General features: G+C 40.0%; 1 protein-coding gene across 2 annotated transcripts; it reads right to left on the bottom strand.

The window, feature by feature from the left end:
• Positions 1-644: 644 nt before the first annotated feature.
• On the bottom strand, positions 645-24,559 carry HHIPL2 (HHIP like 2). 2 transcript variants are annotated; one of them, XM_077282232.1, is made up of 9 exons: positions 24,201-24,559; positions 21,254-21,903; positions 20,877-21,020; positions 16,072-16,403; positions 13,082-13,208; positions 11,047-11,192; positions 10,367-10,448; positions 3,902-3,984; positions 645-2,573 (listed from the first exon to the last, which is right to left on the bottom strand). In XM_077282232.1, exons 1-9 carry the CDS (start codon positions 24,501-24,503, stop codon positions 1,417-1,419), a joined length of 3,024 nt encoding a protein of 1,007 aa, XP_077138347.1. In that variant the 5' UTR covers positions 24,504-24,559; the 3' UTR covers positions 645-1,416. The 2 variants fall into 2 exon arrangements, with proteins under 2 accessions (XP_077138347.1, XP_077138348.1); XM_077282233.1 differs by lacking the exon at positions 24,201-24,559 and adding an exon at positions 23,922-24,033 and having other exon boundaries at positions 646-2,573.
• Between the last annotated feature and the right edge of the window lie 629 nt (positions 24,560-25,188).

The raw sequence follows: 25,188 nt of genomic DNA, 5'->3' as shown, positions 1-25,188 counted from the left end.
CTAAGGCGTTTGCACAGGGTATTAATATTTTCTAGGAGGCAATTTTACCATCTTGAGGGCACAAAAGAGGCATTATTATTATGTAAAGGGTGAAGGTGGGCATTATTATATGGGGCAGTCAGAGGAGCTGTTATTGGGCCAAACAGCAGGTGCAGTAATAGGGACCCATAAGGCAGCAGCGGTTAAGTATTTGGGTATCAATAGGATGAGTCATTTGTGCAGATTGGGAATAGATGTAAACGGTGCTGGAAACGTGAAAAGTCAGGTGATTCCTGGCTGGAAGAAGTGGTGATAATGGTCTGGGCCGGATGGAAAAGAGAACGACTCCATCACAAAGAACGTCAGCTGTAGGTTTCTGTATATAACTGTATGGTGATCTCTTATACACCATATGGCGTTAATATCGGTGTTGGTCTTTGTGTAGAGATTTATAATAGCATACTCATGTGCTGATGTTCCCTTATATCCACAATCAAGGTGTGCCATCATAGTTATAATGAGGGGTACCAGTTCGCGGCCCACTCAGATATTTCGCCCCCTCTTCTCTGAGCTGAATCTCTCGCTACGTCTCTGGTTTCTTTTCCTTTCAGTGCAAATCAGATACATTAACAAAAATTCCAAACTCATTGATATAAATTAGACATTTATTACCCAAAATATGAATGCAGACGAAGCAATGATCTATCTATACAAACATGTTACTAATATATACAGGACATTACATTCATACTAATATAGTTGGGAAAACAAGTCTATATACAAAAAGATCATGCTGTACATTTAAAGGGGACCTGTCGCATGCCTTGAATATGTCATTCTTTTCATCTGGTGTAAGAGCCGATGTTCACCTGAGTTTATTGTTATGGGACCCGAAAACCCAGAAGCAGAAAAGATGTCTAGGTGATAGGATGAGCTAACCAATTAAAAAAGGGGTAAGGTCCATTTTATGATAATAAATTAGCATTATTCATCAATTTGTTTTTGTTTTTTGGCCCAATTTCATAGATTGAGATCTTAAGAATGCACCGTACTTTCTTACTTGGAACTTTTCTTTTTGTTCAAAAAACTTTCTTTAATCCTACAATGGGACTTGACCACTTGATTGCTTTATCACATCTATATTAATATTTCTGTTCTTGTCAGAAGCTGGTCCTCATAGAAGAGCAAAGACGGCAGACTCAGAGGAGCCATCTTTAGTCCCCTGGCTGCCATGGAGGTCCATCTGCTCCTCACGAATGCACCAGTGCCGGATGAGATCCTCTAACTCTATCTGACCGCTTAGATGCTTCAGCCGTGACTTACTACATCATCTAAGGGGTTATACAGGTGGGAATGGAGCGAGTTCCATGTTTGGCACTTACAGAAAAGTGTGAGTTTAAGGTGGTCATATCTATTTTATGCTCAACCAGGAAGGAGTTACGTTTCAAAATTAATCTGTGCTGAGGATGCCTCAGTGGGCTGAGGTGTTGTGATAATTCTCTTCTTGTTTGAGGTTTTGATTTTCTCCTTTTTTCCATTTTTGTCCTTGTTTGCAACAATTTGAGATTTCTTTTTTTGAGATGCAGCTGGTTTTGAGATTTTGAGATCTTTTGCTTTTAGAATTTTTACAGGCTTGACTTTCTCGGAGTTCTTGGCTGGAAAAGATTTTTTTAAAGAAGGCAGTGTGGACACCGAGGGCTTTGCCGTTTCACTGGGTGAAGGTGTAGTCAACCCGCCCTCAACTGGCTTCATCGTTGACCAGGACAGGGATTCTTCTCTCTCGTCAGTTTTTGTATTATTTGTGTTTCTTTTATTTGCTTTCTTTCTCGGGGAAAATGCCAAGTTGTTTTCTTCCAAAGACGGTACAGCAGGTTTATTTGTTGTTTTTGTTTTCTTTTGTTTTTTGCTATTAACCTTCATGAAGATTTCACTTTTTTCTTTGTTATCGACTTCAGATTTACTTGGTTTCAGCTCGTATTGTTTTGACTTCTTATCTTTTTCTTTATGCTTTAGACTTATAGTTGGCTTGATTTTCTTGGAGGTATTAGTGGGTGTAAGATTTTTTAAATCTGACTCAGAAAGTGATAAATTATTTTTGTTCACCGATGGCTGGATAACTGTGTCCATAGTGAACGGTATGTGCTCAACATATGGTGGTTTAGTCAATGGCTTCTCAGATGGCCTTTTAGGTTGTCTGGTTAGAGATGGCTTCTTGATCACATCCATGTAAGGCTTCTTTGTTTGTGGAGTAAGTGTAGGCTTTTGTTTAATTTTAATTAGCTTTTTATCCTTAGTTGATGATGTTGGAACATTGGTACGTTTTAAAGGCTTCTTTAATCTGTCATTGGTAGATGGTAGCTGGGTAATAGTCACAGGGGACATCTCTGATTCTTGAGTCGATTCTATCTCATTGAGAGACATCTCTGTAGACCTCTTTATGATCTCAGTCGGTGAAGGTTGAGTTGCAATGGGTTTTTTTGGTGTTGTGGCCTTCATGGGCGCTTTAGTGGTAGTTTTCTGTTGTTTCGGAATTACATTAAAGGGTTTTTTGACTGCTGGTTTAGTTTCTTCACTGAGTATATCAAGAACAGTCCCTGGAAAATAGTAAAATGTCGATATAAATTGGTTGACTGTAAAGTGATAAACTTGAAAATCGTCTGAGGATAAACATGATAACAAATTTCAGCATGTGAAGCTATGACAGAACCTTCCTACTAATATTGGATTATAATCACAGCCCTACGTATGACACGTCAACCCTGAAAGCTCATTGGCTTCATGCCCTGCCCATTATAGGACACTGCTCTGTCACATGAACCTCACTTGTCACTACATGATCACAGAAGAGGACTAATTGCATGAACTAAGCTGCTGGAGGACTCTAGTTCTTCCATGATCTACTTGATGTTCTAACGCTATTTTCTGATACTGCTGCTCACATGCAATCTTGCCCTCACAAAAGCTGGCCATTCACATGAGTTAGCTGTTGAATAAGAACAAAGGGAGCTCAAAACTATAAAGGGACATCCACACCATATATACTTGATGTATGTATATATACATATACATATGCAGAAATTCTGGCACTTAAAGCCTTGGCTGCTATCATTGAGATTATTAATGTTCTTCTGAGGAATGTTCTGCTGATGAATGCACTTGGGCAAATCATCAAGATCCGCAGCTGGCAGCTCCTGTGTAATGCTCAACTAATGACGTCCAAGATGTGCTTGATGGGAGACAAGTCTGGAGACACTGCAGCCACGGTAGCACATTTAGGCCATTTAGGCTGCTCACAGTAGCACAAGCAACATGCGACCTGGTGTTGTCATGTAGAAAAACCGTCTACAGAGAAATGGCAGCACCACTGGTTCTTCGACCCAATCAATGTAACGCTGAGCTTTTAGTGTACATGGAATGAGGGGTCCTAGAGGGGGTTTGGCTACCATACATTATGCCATCCCGCACCATAATCCCTTGAGTAGGACCAGTGTGACATTCCCCCATGGGTGTCGCCCACATGGTCTCCAGACCATTAGCTTTAGTATGTGAAGTTTTAATTGCAGTACAGAATGGATCAGTCATGAATCCAGTGGTGCTGCTGTATCACCAAAGTGTTCCAGGAACCATTTTTCAACATGACAATGCCAGGATGCATGTTGCTTTTACTACTGTGAGCAGCCTGTGTGGCCTAATCGGACTACTATGGCCTGCAGCGTCTCCAGACTTGTCTCCCATCAAACACATCTGAGACATCATTGGTTGGTGATTGTACAGGAGCTGCCAGCAGAGGATTTGGATGATTTATGTGTCCAAATGCATTCAGCGTGCCAGAACAATCCGCAATTTTTTTGTTCGGTATTTAGTTCTGATAGGGTCCTTTAAAAAAGAATGACTATGACTCTCTACCATGAAATCTACTTACTTTCACGTGGAACAAATGGAACCACTTTGCTTCTTATCCTCACTGGCGCAGGATTAATTGTACATTTTCCAGGGGGCGCTCTCCTAAAATAAATGAATCGAAAGGATACTAAAACTTTATAAACTAAAAACACAAGTACAATTATCAGAAGCGGCTCTAATGTTCCTACCCTCGGTACGTGGATTGACGGCCATAATGAGAGAGAAATGATTTGAAACCATCTGGATTTCCAGAGAACGTAATTGAATCCTTGTTATTGATTCTCCTAAACTGCCTGGAATTACTATAGCAGGAGGAACACATTAAATAAAGCAGGAGGCCTCTAATCAGTGGAGGCCTCTAAACAGTGGAGGCCTTCTGCAGAGATGAGGCTTTTTTTTCTCGATTTCTATAGAAATATAAAAGAGACAGCTGCTGAACACCTCAAAGAGGACCTCACTAGGTCAAAAGTGACCAGTTTTTGTTCTTATTTTATTCCTGCAGCTCCCCCGGAGTTTTACGTTGTTTGTCTTTTTTTTATCCGCCATACGGTTCCAGAGATTTAGGCCTTTTTATTTAGTGCTACTATATATGGTCATTCCAAGGGGGTGGGGCTCACAGGGAACTTATGCAGAGGAGCCTAGAGACACGCCCCTGAGGATACTGTGAGCCACAACTTCTTTGTAAAGACCATAAAAATTAGCGCCGAATAAAAAGACCCATATTTATGGAACTGTATGGCATAGTTAAAAATAAATACCCAGAATACTTAGGGGAGTATCAGTAATAAAATATAAGCAAAAAATGGACACTTTTGACCTGATGACAGGTCCTCTTAAAAGTAGATCAGTTCCAATAGTTTACAATACAAACTGCATACATAATTAAGGAGATCTATTTAATCTGACGAGACAGGTATACTTACTGTGAAAATTCATGTGGGAATAGCTTTTAAAAAATGTATGCCTTTAAGAACATGACCATTTTGCATTGTAGTTCTTTTATTTTTATATTCCCTTATTCCAAGAGCCATAATTTTAATTCAGTCAAAATAGCAGCGCAAGGGGTGTTTTGTTTTTTTGCTTTTTTGTGGAACAAGTTGTCATTTTGAATGACATAATTCACTTTACAATCAAATGTACTGGAAAACAAGGGGAGGGGAATCCAAGTGGGGAGAAATGGAGAAAAAAAAACTCAATTTCGTCATTATTTTTGGGGTTTTGTTTTTATGGTTTTCAGTATGTGGTAAAAATGACCTGGAAACGTGATTCTCCGTGTGAGAATGATGACGGCGATATCAAACTTATAAGGTGTTTTATATATATATTTTAGAGGTTTAAAAAATTCACAAACTGGTAAAAAAAAAATTTGTGTGCTGACATTTTCTGAGTCCCTTTTTTTTTCTTTTCCGTCTATGAAGCTATGTGAGGTCTTGTTTTTTGGACGCTAAGCTGATGTTTTTATTGATATAACTTTGGGTTAAATGTGACATTTTTATAACTTTTTTATTGTATTTTTGGGGGCGACCAAAACAAATGGCAATTCTGGCATTTTGCTCTTTTTTGGCATTTAACGTACAGCCTAATTAATTTTATATTTTGAAAGATTGGACTTTTATGGACTTGACAATGCCAAATTTGTTTATGGGGATGTTTTTTGTTTTTAATTTATTGGTTTTTGAAGGAGGTAAAGAGGAATAATTTAAACTTTTACAGATTTTTGATTTAAAAAAATTAAATGAATAAAAAAATGTACTTTATTTTTTTTTTATTTCTTAAAGGGTCTTGAATCTCCGATTGTTTTATCTTACTTTTTTTTACCACTTGATGGTTTCAGGACAAACAAAAAAGTAAGAAAAAAAACTGAGCATGTGCACAGTAATATCATTTTGTAATTGCTGTGCATTATGTTCATTTTACGGTGGTTTCGCTGCGCGTTTTCAGGGGAATCCACCTGAATAACACGTTGTGTGCACATACTCCAAAAATGATTGGAAAAACTCTTCCTATTGATTCCTGTTCATGAGAATTTTTTAAGTCTTTTTTTCTGATGAAGATTTTAAAACGCCTGGTCAGAAAAAAAAAGTTTATATTACTACTTTAAAGCGGATCTTTATGAAAAATGATCCAAAATAGGCATGACTGCAAAAAACATTCAGGAAAAAAAATCTCCTTCAAAACCTTTTCAGGAAAATAAAAACTTCCTCCAAAAACAATTTCTGGAAGAGCTTTCTACTTGAAAAAGTCATAGTTTTTGAGTCTCAAAAAGTGTGTGTGCACCAGTTACGTTTTTGCTTTTTTTTTTTTTTTCTGCTCTCATAGCAGCAAAGAAACAGTTTACAAAAAAAACCAAGTTTTACTGCATTTTTTATGCCTTTTTTGGGTGCATTTTTGTTGCTGATTGTGTCACTTGTCTATAGCTCATGTTTAAAAAAGTTAGTTTCATTCATCAAAAACGATGCAAAAAAAGCATAGTTGCTTCTAAGCGTTTTTGCTTTTTCTCATTGTGTTCTATGGAGAAAAAAAATCTGAAACAATTAACTTGTTACAAATGTCAAAAACGCAGAAATTTTCCAATTTAGTCAGGGGAAAAAAAAAAAAAAGAAGCAAGTATGTGCATGAGATTCCTGAAATATTCATAGCATTTGCTGGCATTGTAAGAAAGCAGCTTTTAACTTGCATTAAAAAAAAAAAAAAACACATAAAAAATGCTGCAAAAACGCAAGATGTCAATATAGCCTTGTAGTGAAGGGTTGTTTTGTATTATATTGTTATTATTTTTGTGATATCGATGAGCTCAGTGATAACAATTTGGGGAAAGAAAATAAATATGGAAAAGTTCCGTCTCCATCTGTGACTCCGTTACATTTGCAAAAACTCTTCGGATCGTGTGCACTCAGACAGCAGCGGGAAATAATGGAAGGGCTCGTAATAATGAAAAATATTGAATATACCTTCCAATGTCTTGAAAATCTATCATTGTCCTCCTTTATAAGAGTTGGCGGTAGAGTGCAGGGCGACATGTTATAAAGTGTCAGCTCCAGGTATCGGAACAACAATCTGCTTTCTGATTTATGACTTACAGATTCCTTGTAGACTTCGGTTTCATGCGCCTCTCGTGTAACGGAACACCATTTTATGGAAACAAATCTTAATTAAAATTTCTGCAACTTTCTAATACTTCTCCCCGTGGAGAATTTGCCACTAGTGATGAGCAAACGTGCTGGGATAAGGTGTTACCCGCCCATGCTTAGGAGCTAACCGAGTGTCTTCGGCGTGCTTGAAAAATATGTTTGAGTCCCCGCGGCTGCAAGTCTCGCGGCTGTTAGACAGCCGCAACACATACAGGGATTCCTCTCCGACACCAAATATTGTGGATCGATGCCTCATCCAGCACATAGAACATGTAGTAATATAACTTTTAAGAAATGCATCCAGGCCCTTCGTGAACTTGTTGAATGAACCAACCATTACAACTTAGCTTGGCAACAGCTGTCTGACACTCTAACAGGGAATGCATCATCAGAAAATGATTGATTTTGTTTTAATTGTAATTTATAACAATATTTTGGCAATGTTTTTTTTTCTTATCACAATCTGTATTAAAAATAAAAATAATTAAATCTTGCAATTCTCGTACCGGCCACTGGGGCTTTTTGAGATTGTAACTTCCTGTGGTTTCAGGAAATGACACATGTACATTAGCCACAATGGCGGATCCGGGGCCTGTCTTTGATATTAAAGGGACTCAGAATGACTGTTTAAACCAAGTACAGGCACTTGGTGCACCATGATGTGCCCAAACACTTAAGTAGACCTTCCCACCTGCATGTTTTCCATCTATTTCCACAATTTTCTGGCTGTATGAAACCAGAGCTGTCAATCAAAAGAGAGGTGGGGTGTGGAGATAGAGGGAAAACAAGTAGATGGGAAGGTGTAAAAATGTTTGACCACGCCGAGTGCCTCTACTTGGTTTGAACAGTTATTTTCTGCTGACAGACTCCATTTAAACTGTCTACAGGGAGGAGAAGGAAGTGAGCTGTAACAATGCCTATTGTGATTGGTGAATCCCGTGTTATCAGCTGTGCATAGAGGTGTTATGAGTAGAGATTAGCAGACCCGCGGAAGATCGGGTTCTGATACCCGACATGAACTTTATTCCAAAGTCCGGTTACCAGAAATGTACCTGAACTTGAACCAGAACCCAAACCCCATTGAAAACTATGGGGACCTAAACTTTTTAGCTTGAAAAATCTCTCTTTCTCGATCTCTCTCCTCCCAGACTTTCCCCAAGACTGCGAACATTTCAACAGACTTAGAGGAGAAGTCTATGTTCGGCAACAACGGACACTAACAGTCCAGTAAGAACCCCGAACTTTTAAGTTCGGGTTCGCTCATCTCAAGTTATGAGTCATTGTAAACTTGCCTCTGAGTATAAGAAAACTGCTGAAAACTCTTCATGGAAATAGAAAAAGTGTGAGTCTAGAACAGGCCCTGTGGCCAGTGTGAAAATTGCAAGATTGTTAATTAAGTATATATATATATATATATATATATATATATATATATATATATATATATACAGTACAGACCAAAAGTTTGGACACACCTTCTCATTTAAAGATTTTTCTGTATTTTCATGACTATGAAAATTGTACATTCACACTGAAGGCATCAAAACTATGAATTAACACATGTGGAATTATATACTTATCAAAAAAGTGTGAAACGACTGAAATTATGTCTTATATTCTAGGTTCTTCAAAGTAGCCACCTTTTGCTTTGATGACTGCTTTGCACACTCTTGGCATTCTCTTGATGACCTTCAAGAGGTAGTCACCGGAAATGGTTTTCACTTCACAGGTGTGCCCTGTCAGGTTTAATAAGTGGGATTTCTTGCCTTATAAATGGGGTTGGGACCATCAGTTGTGTTGTGCAGAAGTCTGGTGGATACACAGCTGATAATCCTACTGAATAGACTGTTAGAATTTGAATTATGGCAAGAAAAAAGCAGCTAAGTAAAGGAAAACGAGTGGCCATCATTACTTTAAGAAATGAAGGTCAGTCAGTCTGAAAAATTGGGAAAACTTTGAAAGTGTCTCCAAGTGCAGTGGCAAAAACCATCAAGCGCTACAAAGAAACTGGCTCACATGAGGACAGCCCCAGGAAAGAAAGACCAAGAGTCACCTCTGCTTCTGAGGATAAGTTTATCCGAGACACCAGCCTCAGAAATCGCAGTTTAACAGCAGCTCAGATTAGAGACCAGGTCAATGCCACACAGAGTTCTAGCAGCAGACACATCTCTGCAACAACTGTTAAGAGGAGACTTTGCGCAGCAGGCCTTCATGGTAAAATAGCTGCTAGGAAACCACTGCTAAGGACAGGCAACAAGCAGAAGAGACTTGTTTGGGCTAAAGAACACAAGGAATGGACATTAGACCAGTGGAAATCTGTGCTTTGGTCTGATGAGTCCAAATTTGAGATCTTTGGTTCCAACCACCATGTCTTTGTGCGACGCAGAAAAGGTGAACGGATGGACTTTACATGCCTGGTTCCCACCGTGAAGCATGGAGGAGGAGGTGTGATGGTGTGGGGGTGCTTTGCTGGTGACACTGTTGGGGATTTATTCAAAATTGAAGGCATACTGAGCCAGCATGGCTACCACAGCATCTTGCAGGGGCATGCTATTCCATCCGGTTTGCGTTTGGTTGGACCATCATTTATTTTTCAACAGGACAATGACCCCAAACACCAAAATGACCTGGCCTCCACAGTCACCAGACCTGAACCCAATCGAGATGGTTTGGGGTTGGTGTGAGCTGGACTGCAGAATGAAGGCAATAGGGCCAACAAGTGCTAAGCATCTCTGGGAACTCCTTCAAGATTGTTGGAAGACCATTCCCGGTGACTACCTTTTGAAGCTCATCAAGAGAATGTCAAGAGTGTGCAAAGCAGTCATCAAAGCAAAAGGTGGCTACTTTAAGGAACCTAGAATATAAGACATAATTTCTGTTGTTTTACACTTTTTTGTTAAGTATATAATTCCACATGTGTTAATTCATAGTTTTGATGCCTTCAGTGTGAATGTACAATTTTCATAGTCATGAAAATACGGAAAAATCTTTAAATGAGAAGGTGTGTCCAAACTTTTGGTCCAGACTTATTAAAGGAGATGAAGAGTGAATGTGAAATAAAGTGGAATACGTAAAACTGTGACCTTTTGATAAGCCCTCGAGCATAAAAAGAAAGCTTGTCAACCATTGCCCCAAGACATATTCACAGTGACCAAATTTACAAAATCCCATCAATATGGAACAGAAAACAACTTGCACAAATGTTAAAATGGGTAACAGAAGGGCGATGGATTTCCCAATTCTCCCAATTATTTGGGGATGGACCGCTGGATGGACCGCTGGGGATGGACAAAATATATCAAAGGTGTCAATAGTGAGGAAAACAATAAAAATAACTAATGAAATGTACAAACCTAGAAGGATCCACAAGTTTATATAATGTCCCATACGGGGATAAAGATGTCGGGTCCGATGTGGAAAGAAAATACAGTTCCCCTGTGAAAATTAGAGAGAATTTACAAAAATTATACATTTGAAAAAAAAAGTCATGTTTTAGGAGACAGGTAACCAGTGACTAGGTTGGCAAAAACCCACCAGTAACAGTGATTCTTGGGGCCCACTGACCCTGGTAAAGAAATCTACTTTTGCCTCTATGTAATAGTAATTTGCCTAGGTTGTTTATGAGATAAGATGATACTTTTTTTTTACACTATTTATTAGCCCGTCTTAGCAGGGGCCTACCGGAGGATTCTCCGATTCTCCTGTGGGCCAGTCCAAGCCTGCAGGTAACCACCAATTTTAATACATTTTATGACTTAAGGGGTTCTCCTGGACTTAAACTTTTCACTTTGTGAATAATACTTTGTCACAGTTCGGTGATTACCATATATGTGCTTAGATTCCCACATTTGCCATTTTTCCTGCTTCCAAAACCTCTCGACTGTTCACCTGCTGCCCAATATATCCCACCATTTTCACCATACGTTTACTACACCAGTCAGTGGTTTTAATGGTATGTCTACATGGCAATGGTATGTGGGCACATAGTATGTCGCTATAAGTCAGCGGTATGTGTGGTACTACATGGAATTACCGGCTTCATCCTCTCCGAAAGAGATAATGAACTTGTTGTAGGTGTTGCTCAGCTTCGGGAATGCACACACGTTTGTGTCCCCCATACAAATATCCTGCTTGGTCCATTGTTTGGTGGTCTCATCCTCATGTAACGCCATCAGCCGTCTACAGGGAGAACAACGCAAACACTTAGAATCTAATGCCATTGATAACAATACTGAGAAGTATATAATATCTGCAAGGAACAAGTTTTCAGAAATGGAAGTGTTATTAATTTACTTTTATGAAATAACAAATTGTAAAACGCTTGAACAAAAGAGAAATCTACATCCCATCAATATTTGGTGACCACCCGTCGCCTCCATCAGTTCTTCTAGGTACTTGTTATTTACACACAGTTTTTGAAGGATCTTGGTAGGAGGTTGTTCCAAACATCTTGGAGACCTGACCCCAGATCTTCTGTATATGAGGCTTGTGCGGATCCTTCTTTGTCTTCATGTGATCCCAGACAGACGTGAGATCAGGGCTCCAGGACCAGAGCATTACTCTCAGGACTCCTCGTTCTTAATGACATTGGCTGAATGTTGGGGGTCGTTGTCCGGCTGCAGATTAAATTAGGAGCCAATCAATCGCCTCCTGATGGTACTGTATTACATGATGGACAAGTATCTGGCTGTATTTCTCAGTGTTGAGGACACCAAGATATGGGCAACGTCGAGGACCATAAAATCTGTGCTTGGCCAAGGAAACTGAGTGCAGCAGATCACATATACATCATGATTAATGCTGAGTAATACAAGCAGATATGTAAACATCATGCGAGGCGTCTGATTGACTCCAAATTTATTCCGCAGCAGAACAATGACATCAAAAACATCCAGTCAATGTCATTAAGAATGAGGAGTCCTGGAGGTGATATTCCGACCCCCACAGAGCCCTGATCTCGCATCGTCCAGTCTGTCTGGGATCACATGAAGAGACGGACGGATCTACACAAGCCTCATACACAGAAGATCTGGGGTCAGGTCTCCAAGATGTTTGGAACAACCTCCTGCCGTGTTCTTTCACGAAAACTATGCGCAAATGACAAAAAAGATTATGGAGGCAAAGGGGGGAGGGAGTCACTAAATATTGATGGGATTCAGATTTCTCTTTTGTTCATTTAGTTTGCATTTTGTTAATTGATAACAATAAACTATTATTACTCCTATTTCTTAAGCATTGTTACGGTATTGTGCAGCATTACTTTCATACCTGTCTAAAAGTGTTGCACAGTACTCTATGGCTATCTAGATTTTGCATAGCTAATTGCTGTATTGATTTTCTTTGTTTATTTCTGAATCATCTATGTGTATATCTATCCGTTGCATAATCTTTCTATTTGCAGTATTTATCTACCGTATGTGTCGTCACATATGGATCTATGTATCTGTGCATCAAATATGTAACTTCCTATGTATTTATCTGCCTTCATTTTTTGTTTCAATCTGTCTACACTTTCTGTCTGTTTCTATCTGTCATCTTATCTTTTCATTTATCTACTAGATTGAGGCCCGATGCTATCGCATCGGGAGGGTGGTGATGCTCAGTGGGGAGGGTGCCTCAGCGGCCGGGATCCCGCTAGTGGCCGGGATCCTACTGGCGGCCGGAATCCCAGCGGCGGCCTAGATCCCAGCAGCAGGTGGGTGCGGCGATGACCCGCTGGTGGTACTGCGCAAGGGCCTGTATTCAAATATGGCGGTCGGCGTACTTCCGGTGCGGTGGATTGTGGGATTCGATGACATCTAGACGGAAGTGGATGACAGACAATCTAAGGTAATGATATAAATAGATGGATCCTCTGTACTCAGTCAGATTTATGCATGTACAGACTTTTCTATTTGTCTTGCAAATATATCTAATTACGTTATCAATTTTCTTTATATTTTATTATTTATTTATGAATCTTCTCTTTATCAGTATATCTTTCTTATTTTTTTTATCTAGCTATCTATTGATCCTCATCAGATTTAGATAGCATTTTACTACCTTCCTCACGTTTCCTGTAAACATACCCATTCATGAAGTCCCCGAAGATGTACAGTCCGTTCAGATTTGGATATTCACAACCTCGATACACATAGCCACCGGTGACCGATTTCCCAACATTGTGGCCATAAGCAAAAATTGGTAGAATATCATCTGTTAAAGAAAAATCATTATAGCCTCAAAAATATACTGTATATCCATAGGTGATGACAGAAGGTGGGTCCAGTGAATTTAGTAGTTGTAATAGTTACTTCTAATAAAGAATTCTATCTATCTATCTATACAGTATATTATCTACTATCTATGTATATATTATCTATCTATCATCTATCATCTATCTATTATCTATCTATCATGTATCTATTTATCTATCTATCATCTATCTATCCATCTGAGATTAACAATTATACTTAACAATTTAATAATAAATTAGAATGATGTGTTATAATTGTAATAATACAATAATAATTTTCTTTTGGTAGATAATCCTATATCTCCTGTGCTATATATTCTTCCCAAAATACAGGAAAGATATATATTTTGTTACCGTGTTAGCCAGTGGATAGAAAAATAGAAGAGTCTGGGAATATAAGCTGATGATGACCTTTGGATTTATGTCTTTTTACATTAATTAAGGAATTTGCTCCTCAGACCTTGTGGGGTCATCACAACATAGAACCAGACTCCAATCAGAGGGCAATAACACATTAACACTCTGTATCTATGAACTGTTCCAATATTTATGGACACAACTGTTTATCACTCTCACATAATGGTAGTTTTGCTTCACGCCACCTGTCTTATCTATGGCATTTTTCTGGGCTGTATTGTGCATAAATATGTGATTCTTCAGAATTTCTATTAGTCTATGCCTGATGAAGAGATCTGAGTAGTCTCAAAAGATTGCAATTTGTTACCATCTTTTCAGTTAGCCATTCAAAGGTATCAACCACTGAGGACTCTCAATTCTAAATATTTTTCTTCCCAAAATACATAAATCATTAATAAATCTCCCTGGTAGAACTATTGTTTCAGGCAGCGACATCCTATATTTTGGCCACCTTGGATTATTTATTTAAATTACAGGCAAATAAAAAAGTGACATAATTCTTGCTTAATTTGATGTAGCTTCATTATACAGTTCATTTAGTCATACTAAAGGTTTAACAGTAATTAGTCAGAGCTTGAATAAAACAACATATACATCTGTTAGTTTTGAATTCATGATGGATCTACTTCAAATTGTGCTGTACAACCATTACTTTCTATTCTGTGATGATTTTTACATACAACAATGAGGGACCGCGATGGGTGCCAATATGGCACCTGCTTATGCTAATTTGGTCATGATGTCATTGGAGGAGAACCTCAGCTATGTATCCCAAAACTTTTCCCACATGCTCAAGTGGCAGAGGTACATAGATGATGTATTCCTCCTTTTGGACTGGTTCTATTTCTAAACTACGTGAATTTCCTGATTTTCTTAATAAGCTTGATGCATATATTAAATTTACATTGTCCTATTCCACTAAGAAGTTACAATTTTCTGGATGTACAGATCTTACAAAATTCTGTTCAATTAACCACTTTATTATATGGGAAACCTATTGACAGAAACAATCTTTTAAGATTTGATAGTAATCATCCTAGGAAAATGATTAATTCCTCACCATACAGTCATTTGTATGTGTTAATAGAAGAGTTAGTGATACAGATGTTAGGAAAGTTTAACCATGGTTAATAAATTTAAGGATAGGGGTCACCCTTGTTCAGTGGTAAATAAATGTGAGGAATTGAATACCGATCTGACTACCCTACTGATAGCTAAATCACACAAAAAATAATTGCGATGCATTCCATTTGTCTAAACATATAGAGAGTCATGAAATAGCTAAGATTGTCTAACAACACTGGCCAATGTTGGATAAATGTTTGCTCGGCATTGTTGAGTTTACAGCCCACCCTCTTATATCATATAGAAAGACTAGGAATCTTTATGCTAGACTAGTCCATTGAGATATTGGTCCTTTGAAGGTGCATACTCAATCTACTCTCACAGGTAAGCCCCACAAAGACTATTTTACCCGTCTAAGTTGCATTAATTGCAACAACAGGATAAAGGGTAATGAAACTAAACATCCTATGATCCAAAATACTTTTTTTTTTATAAATAATTTTCTTACTTGTGATTTAGATTATGTTATTTATATACTTGAATATCCATGAAAACTCTGCTATGTAGGAGAGACTACATGGGACTTCAAAATTAGGATTAATCATCATTGTTATACTATTCGGAAGAAATGCCTTGATTTGCCCAAATTTAAACATTTCACTGAATTTAGGAATACCGAAAATCAGTTGAAGTTTCGTTTAATTGATCATCATATACGTACCCCACCCTCGTTAGAAGAGGTGGAGATACAGGTAAAATGTTAAAAAAAAAGACTTGATATGGATTTCAGTTGAATATACTGAGACCCAATGGCCTCAATGTGGAGTACAAAATGAATTGCATCTTATAATGGGATGTGTTTCTGCTATTGTCTCTTAAATATTCTCCTCTATAAACCTGTAGCGTATTTTTAGTGATTTTAATCTTTCTTTTGGGTGAATGCACGTACGTGCACTGCATCCTTTAACCTTATCCAAGATGACATCGGTAACTTCATATCACTATGTATTAATACCTGGCTCTTTCTGCTGTCATGCGCACTAAGTTAATTAGAACGCCATGTATGGCTGTTTTGATCTATAAAGGTTCCTTATTCTATGGGGTGAGTCATCTAGGTTGAATTAATGTCCTTTCCTGCACCTGTATTTTACTAGAACTGTTAAGCACTTCTGCACTTTATTGCATATTATTATGCTTCATTTTTTCATCCATCTACAGGTGTATGTTTATGGTTTCTGAGATTGTTCATTTTTTGGGGGGTGCAAATTCTTTAATCCGTAAAAGCAACCGCAATATAAAAAATAAAAAAAAAAGGTTTCTGTGAAAACAATAGTGACTTACGTAAGGAAGAGTTGAGACAAAGCATAATGTCAAAGCATTCAAATCCCTCCTTCGCTCGCCAGCCATAGTTTCCACCTTTAACAATGATGTCAATTTCTTCGTAACGACTTTGACCAACATCACCACAGAAGATTCTCCCTCTTCCTTTCCCAGTCACTGGATCTCCTTGGTCAACAGAACATCTCCACATATTCCTTACTCCATAGGCGTAGACCTCGGGAGCAGCGTGACGCTCTGAAACAAAGGGATTATCTGGTGGGATGCCGTAGGGTTTTCCAGCAGCTCTTTCACCATCTACATCAATCCGGAGAACTTTACCCAATAAGGCGCTTCTAGAAACAGAAAGCAAAATAAACATTCGAGATTTATGAGGTGACAAGTCTTAGGTTTGGAGTATTAAGGGTGGTATTAAGAACCCTGGGGAAGAATAGTTAGTTGGGATACCCATCCAACCCTTGGGTCTCCACCTGACTACCCATAACAACCACATACAGAAGAAAAGAACTTTCATGTGGCCCTTTTTCTTTGACTTTTATGGACATAAACGGGACAATCACATCTAGACTGGGTCATGTGGACCATCTAGATCCTGAAGAATGTGGAGGTCCCGTGTGCCTTCCTATATTCTGACAATAGGTTTAGGAGTTTGAACAGTGTGTCTAAATCTTGAGCTTCTTGGGCTGTGATATCTGTTGTGAATGGTGGACCCTGGGTTAGCTATTGTATATAGAGGTGTTATTAGTCATTGTACAGGAGGAGGAGGTGAGCTGTGACATCATCTATTGTGAATGGCGGATCCTGTGTTATCTATTGTATATAGAGGTGTTATCAGTCATTGTACAGGAGGAGGTGAGCTGTGACATCACCTATTGTGAATGGTGAATCCTGTGTTATCTACTGTATATAGAGGTGTTATCAGTCATTGTACAGGAGGAGGAGGTGAGCTGTGACATCACCTATTGTGAACGGTGGATCCTATGTTATCTACTGTATATAGAGGTGTTATCAGTCATTGTACAGGAGGAGGTGAGCTGTGACATCACCTATTGTGAATGGTGGATCCTGTGTTATATACTGTATATAGAGATGCTATCAGTCATTGTACAGGAGGAGGAGGTGAGCTGTAATATCACCTATTGTGAATGGTGGATCCTGTGTTATCAACTGTATATAGAGGTGTTATCAGTCATTGTACAGGAGGAGGAGGTGAGCTGTGACATCACCTATTGTGAATGGTGGATCCTGTGTTATCTACTGTATATAGAGGTGTTATCAGTCATTGTACAGGAGGAGAAGGTGAGCTATTGTAGCGCCCCCACTGCCGCAGGGCCGAGGGGTACCCGGTACCGGGCCTCTGAGTCTCTGCTCTGGGGTTGTCACGGTGGCTAGACCCGGTCCGTGACCCTGGTGAGGGGCGTACAATGAAGGGAAACAGTTCAATGTGTGGGTGGTGGTAGTGCGATGAAGTGCCGGTCGCAGTAAATAACGAGGACACCAGGTTGCAGTCTCTTTACCTCTTTACTGAAGGCTTCAGGATCCTCAGTCCGGAATACGGTTAACCGGGCTGCGCAAGTCCGGCCGGTCCGATGGCACCTCCAGAGTTCCCTTTGCAGGTGGAAATCTGTGCCTTCCTTCTAGCGCTTGTGTGTTGCGGTCCTCCCCTGCTGTGCTTACGGGATAGTCCCCACAACTGTTGTGTCTGTTTCTCGTGTTCCCTCACAACTGTATTATGATGTTCTTCTTCGTCCCCCAGATGATATGGCTAGGACGCACCCGTATGACGGGTAGGCTCGGAGTTCTTCCGGGACCCTAGAGTCGCCCCTCTCCTAATGTTGCCCCCTATGTCTTCTTAGGTGATTTAGGTGAGACAGCCCGCCTATAACTGACTGTCCTGCCGTAGGTTTGAAGTTAGGCCTGGAGCTCTATACTTCCTCGGCGTTCCGGCCACCGGTTGCGCACCTCAGTAGGATGTTGCCTCGTCTTACAGCACGACTCCTACTGGTGTTTCTCCTTGTTGCGTTGATCTCGTTTCTCACTCAGCACAATAAACCTCGCTTCTTGTCCTTTCTTGGGGCACCGCCGCTATCTTGTGCAGGCGCGGTCCCGTAACGTTCTCTCTGTTCGCTAGGCCTCTGTCAGGATCCCACCCCTGACAGGGACCCCCCTGAGTCTCTCCCGCAACACCCTCTGCCACAGGATGCTGCCTGTTCGATTCTCAGTCAGCTTTCTTTCTAACTTCCTATCCAACCCCCAGTTTTACCAGATTGTGAGTAGTGGCCTAATACATAGCACCCTTAGCTCCCCCTGGAGGCCAGACTGTGAAGTGTATTGGTGTCTGTGATACCTGGTCAGGTGAACTCCATCAGTGCCATCAGACGTACCATAGCCCCCCTTAGCGGCGGAGCATCAGTACTGCAACGACCAGGACTCTGGGGCGCTGCACTATGACATCACCTATTGTGAATGATGGATCCTGTGTTATCTACTGTATATAGAGGTGTTATCAGTCATTGTACAGGAGGAGGAGGTGAGCTGTGACATCACCTATTGTGAATGGTGGATCCTGTGTTATCTACTGTATATAGAGGTGATATCAGTTATTGTACAGGAGGAGGAGGTGAGCTGTGACATCAACTATTGTGAATGGTGGATCCTGTGTTTTCTACTGTATATAGAGGTGTTATCAGTCATTGTACAGGAGGAGGAGATGAGCTGTGACAACACCTATTGTGAATGTTGATCCTGTGTATCTTCTATAGAGATGTTATCTGACATTATACAGGAGGAGGAGGTGAGCTGTAACATCTATTGTGATTTTTTGGATCCTGTGTTATCTACAGTATATAGTATTGTTATCAGTCATTGTAAAGGAGGAGGAGGTGAGCTGTGATATCACCTATTATGATTTTTTTGGATCCTGTGTTATCAGCTGTATATAGAGGTGTTATCAGTCATTTTTCAGGAGGAGGAGGTGAGTTGTGACATCACCGATTGTGAATGGTGGATCCTGTGTTATCTACTGTATATAGAGGTGTTATCAGTCATTGTACAGGAGGAGGAGGTGAGCTGTGACATCACCTATTGTGAATGGTGGATCCTGTGTTATCTACTGTATATAGAGGTGTTATCAGTCATTGTACAGGAGGAGGAGGTAAGCTGTGATATCACCTATTGTGAATGGTGGATCCTGTGTTATATACTGTATATAGAGGTGTTATCAGTCATTGTACAGGAGGAGGAGGTGAGCTGTGATATCACCTATTGTGAATGGTGGATCCTGTGTTATCTACTGTATATAGAGGTGTTATCAGTCATTGTACAGGAGGAGGAGGTGAGCTGTGATATCACCCATTGTTAATGGTGGATCCTCTGTTAGCTGCTGAATGTAGAGGTGTTATCATCAGAGGCAAGATTACAATGATGGATATTAGACTGCTGAAAAGTGTTCTGTACAGAATTTAAAGTGTGATTTTTTTTTTTTATATTGATATAGTGATTTCCACAAGTGATCATTTTCTGATGACACACTGGTGTATATTCATGAATGAACGTGTACCTACTTCTTGGGGGGCATGGCTTAGGTGTGTCTAAGTATTAGACGTATTTTTTACTAGTTGTTAACAAAATGTAGAATCAAAAAGTGACACAAATTATACCACTTCCAAACTGGCAAGGATTGATGCATATACACGTAATACGCTGCTTCTCGACTCCTCTCATGTCGCTTCCATGTTGCTGCAGAGGCTTTGTTCACTTTTCTTTTTTGTCCCCAATTTTTGGTGCATTTCAATTATTAATTTTGGAGCACAATGCAAATTATAACGACAATGGGGTTGTCTGCCTTTGGGGACAATTTTTTCTTCCTGGAAGAGAACCTGTCAGCACCATTTTGTAATGTAAAGTATGGACAGTAATGGCGCTGTAATACAGATTATATTGATGCATTTGGTGAAGAAATCAGCTTTGTGGTTCTTCTTTAATCCTCATTTGCAGTTTTCTGCTAATTAGATTTCGGTGCACAGGGGCCGGACTGTGCACTGGATCTCCTCCTCCCTCTGTGATTGCCCGGACCCTCCGCCTGCCTCCGGTCTGTGAATGATCTTCGTCCTTTGTATGAAATCTCAGCAGAGACTTGTCATTCACAGACTGGAGGCAGTCGGAGGCAGGGGGGAATCACAGACAGGGAGGAGGAGGTCCAGTGCACAGTCCGGCCCCGGTGCACCGAAATCTAACCAGCAGAAAACTTCAAAGGCTGATTAAAGAAAAACAACAAAGTGTATTTCTTCACCAAAGGCATCAATTTAATCAATATCAATTGATCAGTATTACAACGTCTTTATTTAACACTACAAAATCACGCTGACAGTTTCTCTCTTCTGTTATAGCTTCAGAATGACTTAACTGAGAATCTGTCAGTGAGCACCTTCTGATGATCCAATAAAAGAATTCCTAACTTTTCTATCTGTCTCTTTCTGCGTTCCTCTCAGATGACCTCAGACCACATCAAGGTCGAATGTGCAGGGAAACAAAGAGCCTGTCGAAGTCAAACGCTACAACATTTGATATTAGACTGAATTGCAAAAATGATTTAGATGTGTTTATGTAAGAAGAACAAATTGTCCCCAGAGGTGGACAACTCAAAAATGTTGGTCCATAGTACACCAATTCTTACTTTTGAACAAATTTTAGGAATGTGTGGGTACTATAATCATAAAAATGTCTAAAACTAAGACAGTGCAAATGTGGAGACTTTTCATAAATATGCCCTATTATCCATATATAGGAAAAATATTCTTGTCTCTTACTTGTTCTGTCCATTTCCAAATTCTCCATGTGGATCTCCAAGCTCCCCACCATCTCCTGTGAATATGTACAGATATCCATCCAAGCCAAAAAGTATTTGCCCTCCATTGTGGTTTCTGAACGGTTCCACAACCTCCAAAATAATTCTGTGGACAAGTAAAAAAAATATATATATTTATTTAAAAGGGGCAATTTCATTGTCGAACAATACATGTCTTACATTTATCATTCCAAAATGTATCTTAAAGGGATCCTGCATTTTAAGGTGGTAGTTGCTGGACCCCTTACGTATTGGTCAGATATTTCCATAGCTCACTATATGACTAATATCATTGATTTTTATAGACCCCCGTCAAATATACAATGCAGCTTTGTTTACCTTTCGGAATTTCGATCCGCCCTATTAATGTCATGGGGCAACACTCGGAATTCACTTATTCGTATTTTCTCCACGTATTCATCATCATGTACGGAATAATAAACATAAAATTTCCCATTCCGTCGGAATTTTGGATGGAACGCCATTCCAAGAAATCCCCGCTCATCTCCATGCCATGGACTCGACACCACACTCTCCTGCAGGTATAGAAAGGGTTCTTCTAACCGGCCACCGCTGGGTAGGTAGACCCAGACTATACCAACCTGCTCGGCCACAAACATTCTATGGGTGCCATCATTAGCGTGGATCATCAGCACAGGGTTCCTCAACCCATTGGCCACCTCGACTAGACACATTTTCAGGCACCCTTCTTGGTCTTCAACTACAGCCCCAAGGTTGTTATTCAAGTCCATGTTTTGTATCACGTCTGGAAAACAATAGTCTGGATCTGGTAGTTCAAGGAGATGACAAAACTGATCTCTGTCCTTCGCAGAATCCAATATTCTCTTGTCGTCTGTCATTAGTGAGATGGTGCTATGGCAGTTAAAATAGAAATCTGAGCAATATGGAAAACAGAGACCAGGGAGAGCCATGAGGGGTGTTCTTGGGTCTTCAGCATCATATAAATGGGCAGCATATGGAGAACATTCCTGAAAGAGATGGACATCTAATCAACAACATATAGTATGGAAGGAATGTCAGCAGTCTCTGAAGTCTCGTTGTCTGCAACATTTTTCAGAACTTTTACTCTTCATTTCATCATTTCTTTCAGGTGTTGTTTTGATTTTGAGAAGAAATGTTTTTATCAGGATGTGTCATCATGGCCTCTTTCTCCTCTGGTTTTCCCAAGGCTGCAAGTCTGGGCATGCAGGAGCTGAATGGAGCCACTGGTCAGCTATGTACCCTACTGCTCTAAACCTTCTGACCAGGCCTCTTGAGGCCAAAAGAGAACCAAGAGGCATATGGCACAATAACTCCTATGCTGATTATCCTGTGGGTCATGTAGACTTGAATTATTTCAATAATACTGGCAAGACCTCACAATTTAGACCCCAAAGGAAATCTTATAAGTCAGGTGCTAAAATAGATCCCAAAATTCAGACCCCATTATTTAGACTCCACTCTAAATTCAATAATTCAGATGCAAAAACAGAGTCCAAATTCATATCCGACCCCAAACCAGAGCTCATAATTCAATCCCCAATATTGAGGCCCAAAATCGAACCCCAATATTCTGACTCTAATATTGAAACCATAGACCAGACCCTAATATTCATGCCCTAAAAGCAGACACCAATATTCAGACTCCAGAACAGACTCCTTAATTTAGACCCCAGTCTAGATCCTAATATTCAGACCACAAACCGGATCCCAATATTAAAGCCTCAAATCAGACACCATTATTCAGACCCCAGAACAGACTCATTTATTTAGACCCCAGAAAAGACCACCAAAATATTCAAACCCCAATATTCACACCCCATTCCAGACCGCAATATTCAGACCCCAGACTAGACTCCTATATTCGGATCCTAGTACCACATATTCAGACCCCAGACCAAACCCCAATATTCCAACCCCACACCACACTCCAATATTTAGATCCCAAACCAGACCCCAGAACCCAAATATTCAGGCCCCAAACCAGACCCTAATATTCAGACCCCAAAACAGACTCCTTAACTTAAACCACAGAAAACACTTCAATATTCAGACCCCAATGTTCAGGCCCAAAACCAAACAGCAATACTCAGACCCTAAAAAAACCCAATATTCAGGCCCCAAATCAGACTAATATTCAGACCCCAGAGGAGACTCCTTAATTCAGACCCCAGAACCCAATGTTCAGATGACAGACCAATATTCACTCTCCAGACTAGACCCCAATATTTAGGCCCAAAACCAGACCAAAAGTCTCAGACAACAGAACCCAATATTCAGACCCCGAACCAATTTCCAATATGCAGACCCCAGACCATACTCTAATATTCAGACTCTAAATCAGACCCCTGGAATTACAGTAACTCCCCTCACTCTCACTCTCTTAGGCAGGATCAGTTCCCCATTAGCTCTTGGCAGTACCACCACACATGACATCTTAACTCGTGTCAAGTCATTGTGTAAGATGTAGCACAGTGCCATGACTTGGCCAAATCACACTTCCAAAGATATAATTGCTCAATAAAGGTGCCACATAAGGCATAAATCACTATATGAAACTGATATTCAGACACTGGGTACTTGTACCCTAAATTATTGTGCATCACATTGAGGTGAGAGTCATCAACAAATGATATCACACCGGCCATCATAACATGCAAGGTCACCCACCATCTAAAAATTTTCAGCATTGGCAATGTAGCATCACAAGGTTAGAGCAGGTGGTGTCCTACAGAACCCTAGTAGAGCATATGGGCAGAGCTGTAGCCATAGGTGGTGCAAAGGTAGCAGTCACTCATGGATCCTGGTGCCCGTAAGGACAAAATACCCCTCTGCCAAATGAAAAGACCCCAGTATAATAGTGACCCTGACCTGCATCCACATGAATACACACACAAAAACTCAGACATATATAAATTCACACATATATGCATAAATACATACAAGGGCTCACTCATATTATAGTACATCCTAAGGATATGACATAACTATAAGATGAGAGCACGACCTTAATTAAATCTTGTTTGGTTTATTCCCCATGGGGATTCCTGGAATCTGATTGGTCCATCTTGGACCTCCTTCATTTTTTTCCTTCAATCTCGTCAAACAATGTAAAATCTAAAAAAGTCCAAAAGGCGTACATGGGGTTTTTATAGACACTATAGTAAGGTACTATTCGTAAAATCACAAGATTTTGAGTCCAAAAATTGTAGCAGCAAAGCCAAAAAATTAGCCAACTTCAGCACAATGCTACCTATCCAGTATAAATCTCATGCATGATCGTTACCTGGCACAAAATGTCCTTGACGTATCCCCCGCACAGTTCTTGCTCCTTATGGTCATAGTGGTCCATGATGGTCCAGTATTTCTCGGCTATGATGTTGTCCTTCTGTTGGTCGCAGCATCCAAATTCTTGATACTTGGAGCAAAATTCCAAGTGCATGGCTGGCTTGAAAGGAGGTCCAAAGTCCAAGCATTGGGGGTGAGCAAGAACACCTGTCTGGAATATGACGGTGAAGACAGGAACCATGAGGAACGTTCTAAGGACCATCAGCCTTGACCAACTTGAGATTGGATGTGATGTAGTCATCTCCACCCAGGATGAGATGCTCAAATGTTGCACTCCAGTCTCTTAAATCCTTTGGGTTCAGATATATCCCAGCCCCATACATTCCCCACCCCCACATCTTTATCACCTTTTTCCTATTTTCCTCTGTGTCCAGCCCCTTCCAAGCTCAACTTCCACCACCTCCTTGGTCATTATACTTTTCGCTATTCCAACTAATTTAGCCATATCAAGTTTCAATGGAAGGAATTCAGACAAATCTTCAACACCAGCCTCTCCTCGAAAGAGTGCAGGGGATTGTGAAATTAAGTTGTTGCAGACTCTTTCCTATATGGGAAACACACCACAAATCAGCAGCCGGAGGGCGCTCTCGGCATATGTTTTTATTTACCGTTTTGATTAGATTCTTTTAGATCATCTAGATTAAGTGATCTCAGAAGAAGATGTGGAACAAGTGGATTTCCTAGAAAGCAGCTCTATTTCTGGGTATTATTTTGTATTTTATATGTAAGTTGTATTTTATATTTCTCTTACTTTTGGGGCTTTTTTTTTATTGCCTTTTTATCAATTTTGCTTACTTTTTTTCCCCTAAAAAGAATGTATAAATATCCTTTGCATGCTTAAGATTTTATAGGTTTGTTCCAACTCGGATTTGTTCACAAAACTGCACTTATTGCCAAGCAGAGGAAGAAATACTAAGCCAAAATTG

The sequence above is a fragment of the Ranitomeya variabilis genome, chromosome 2 (assembly GCF_051348905.1).
Source record: "Ranitomeya variabilis isolate aRanVar5 chromosome 2, aRanVar5.hap1, whole genome shotgun sequence".
Lineage (NCBI taxonomy): Eukaryota > Metazoa > Chordata > Amphibia > Anura > Dendrobatidae > Ranitomeya > Ranitomeya variabilis.
The sequence above is the reverse complement of the archived record's forward strand: the minus strand, read 5'-3'. Positions and strand labels throughout refer to the sequence as shown.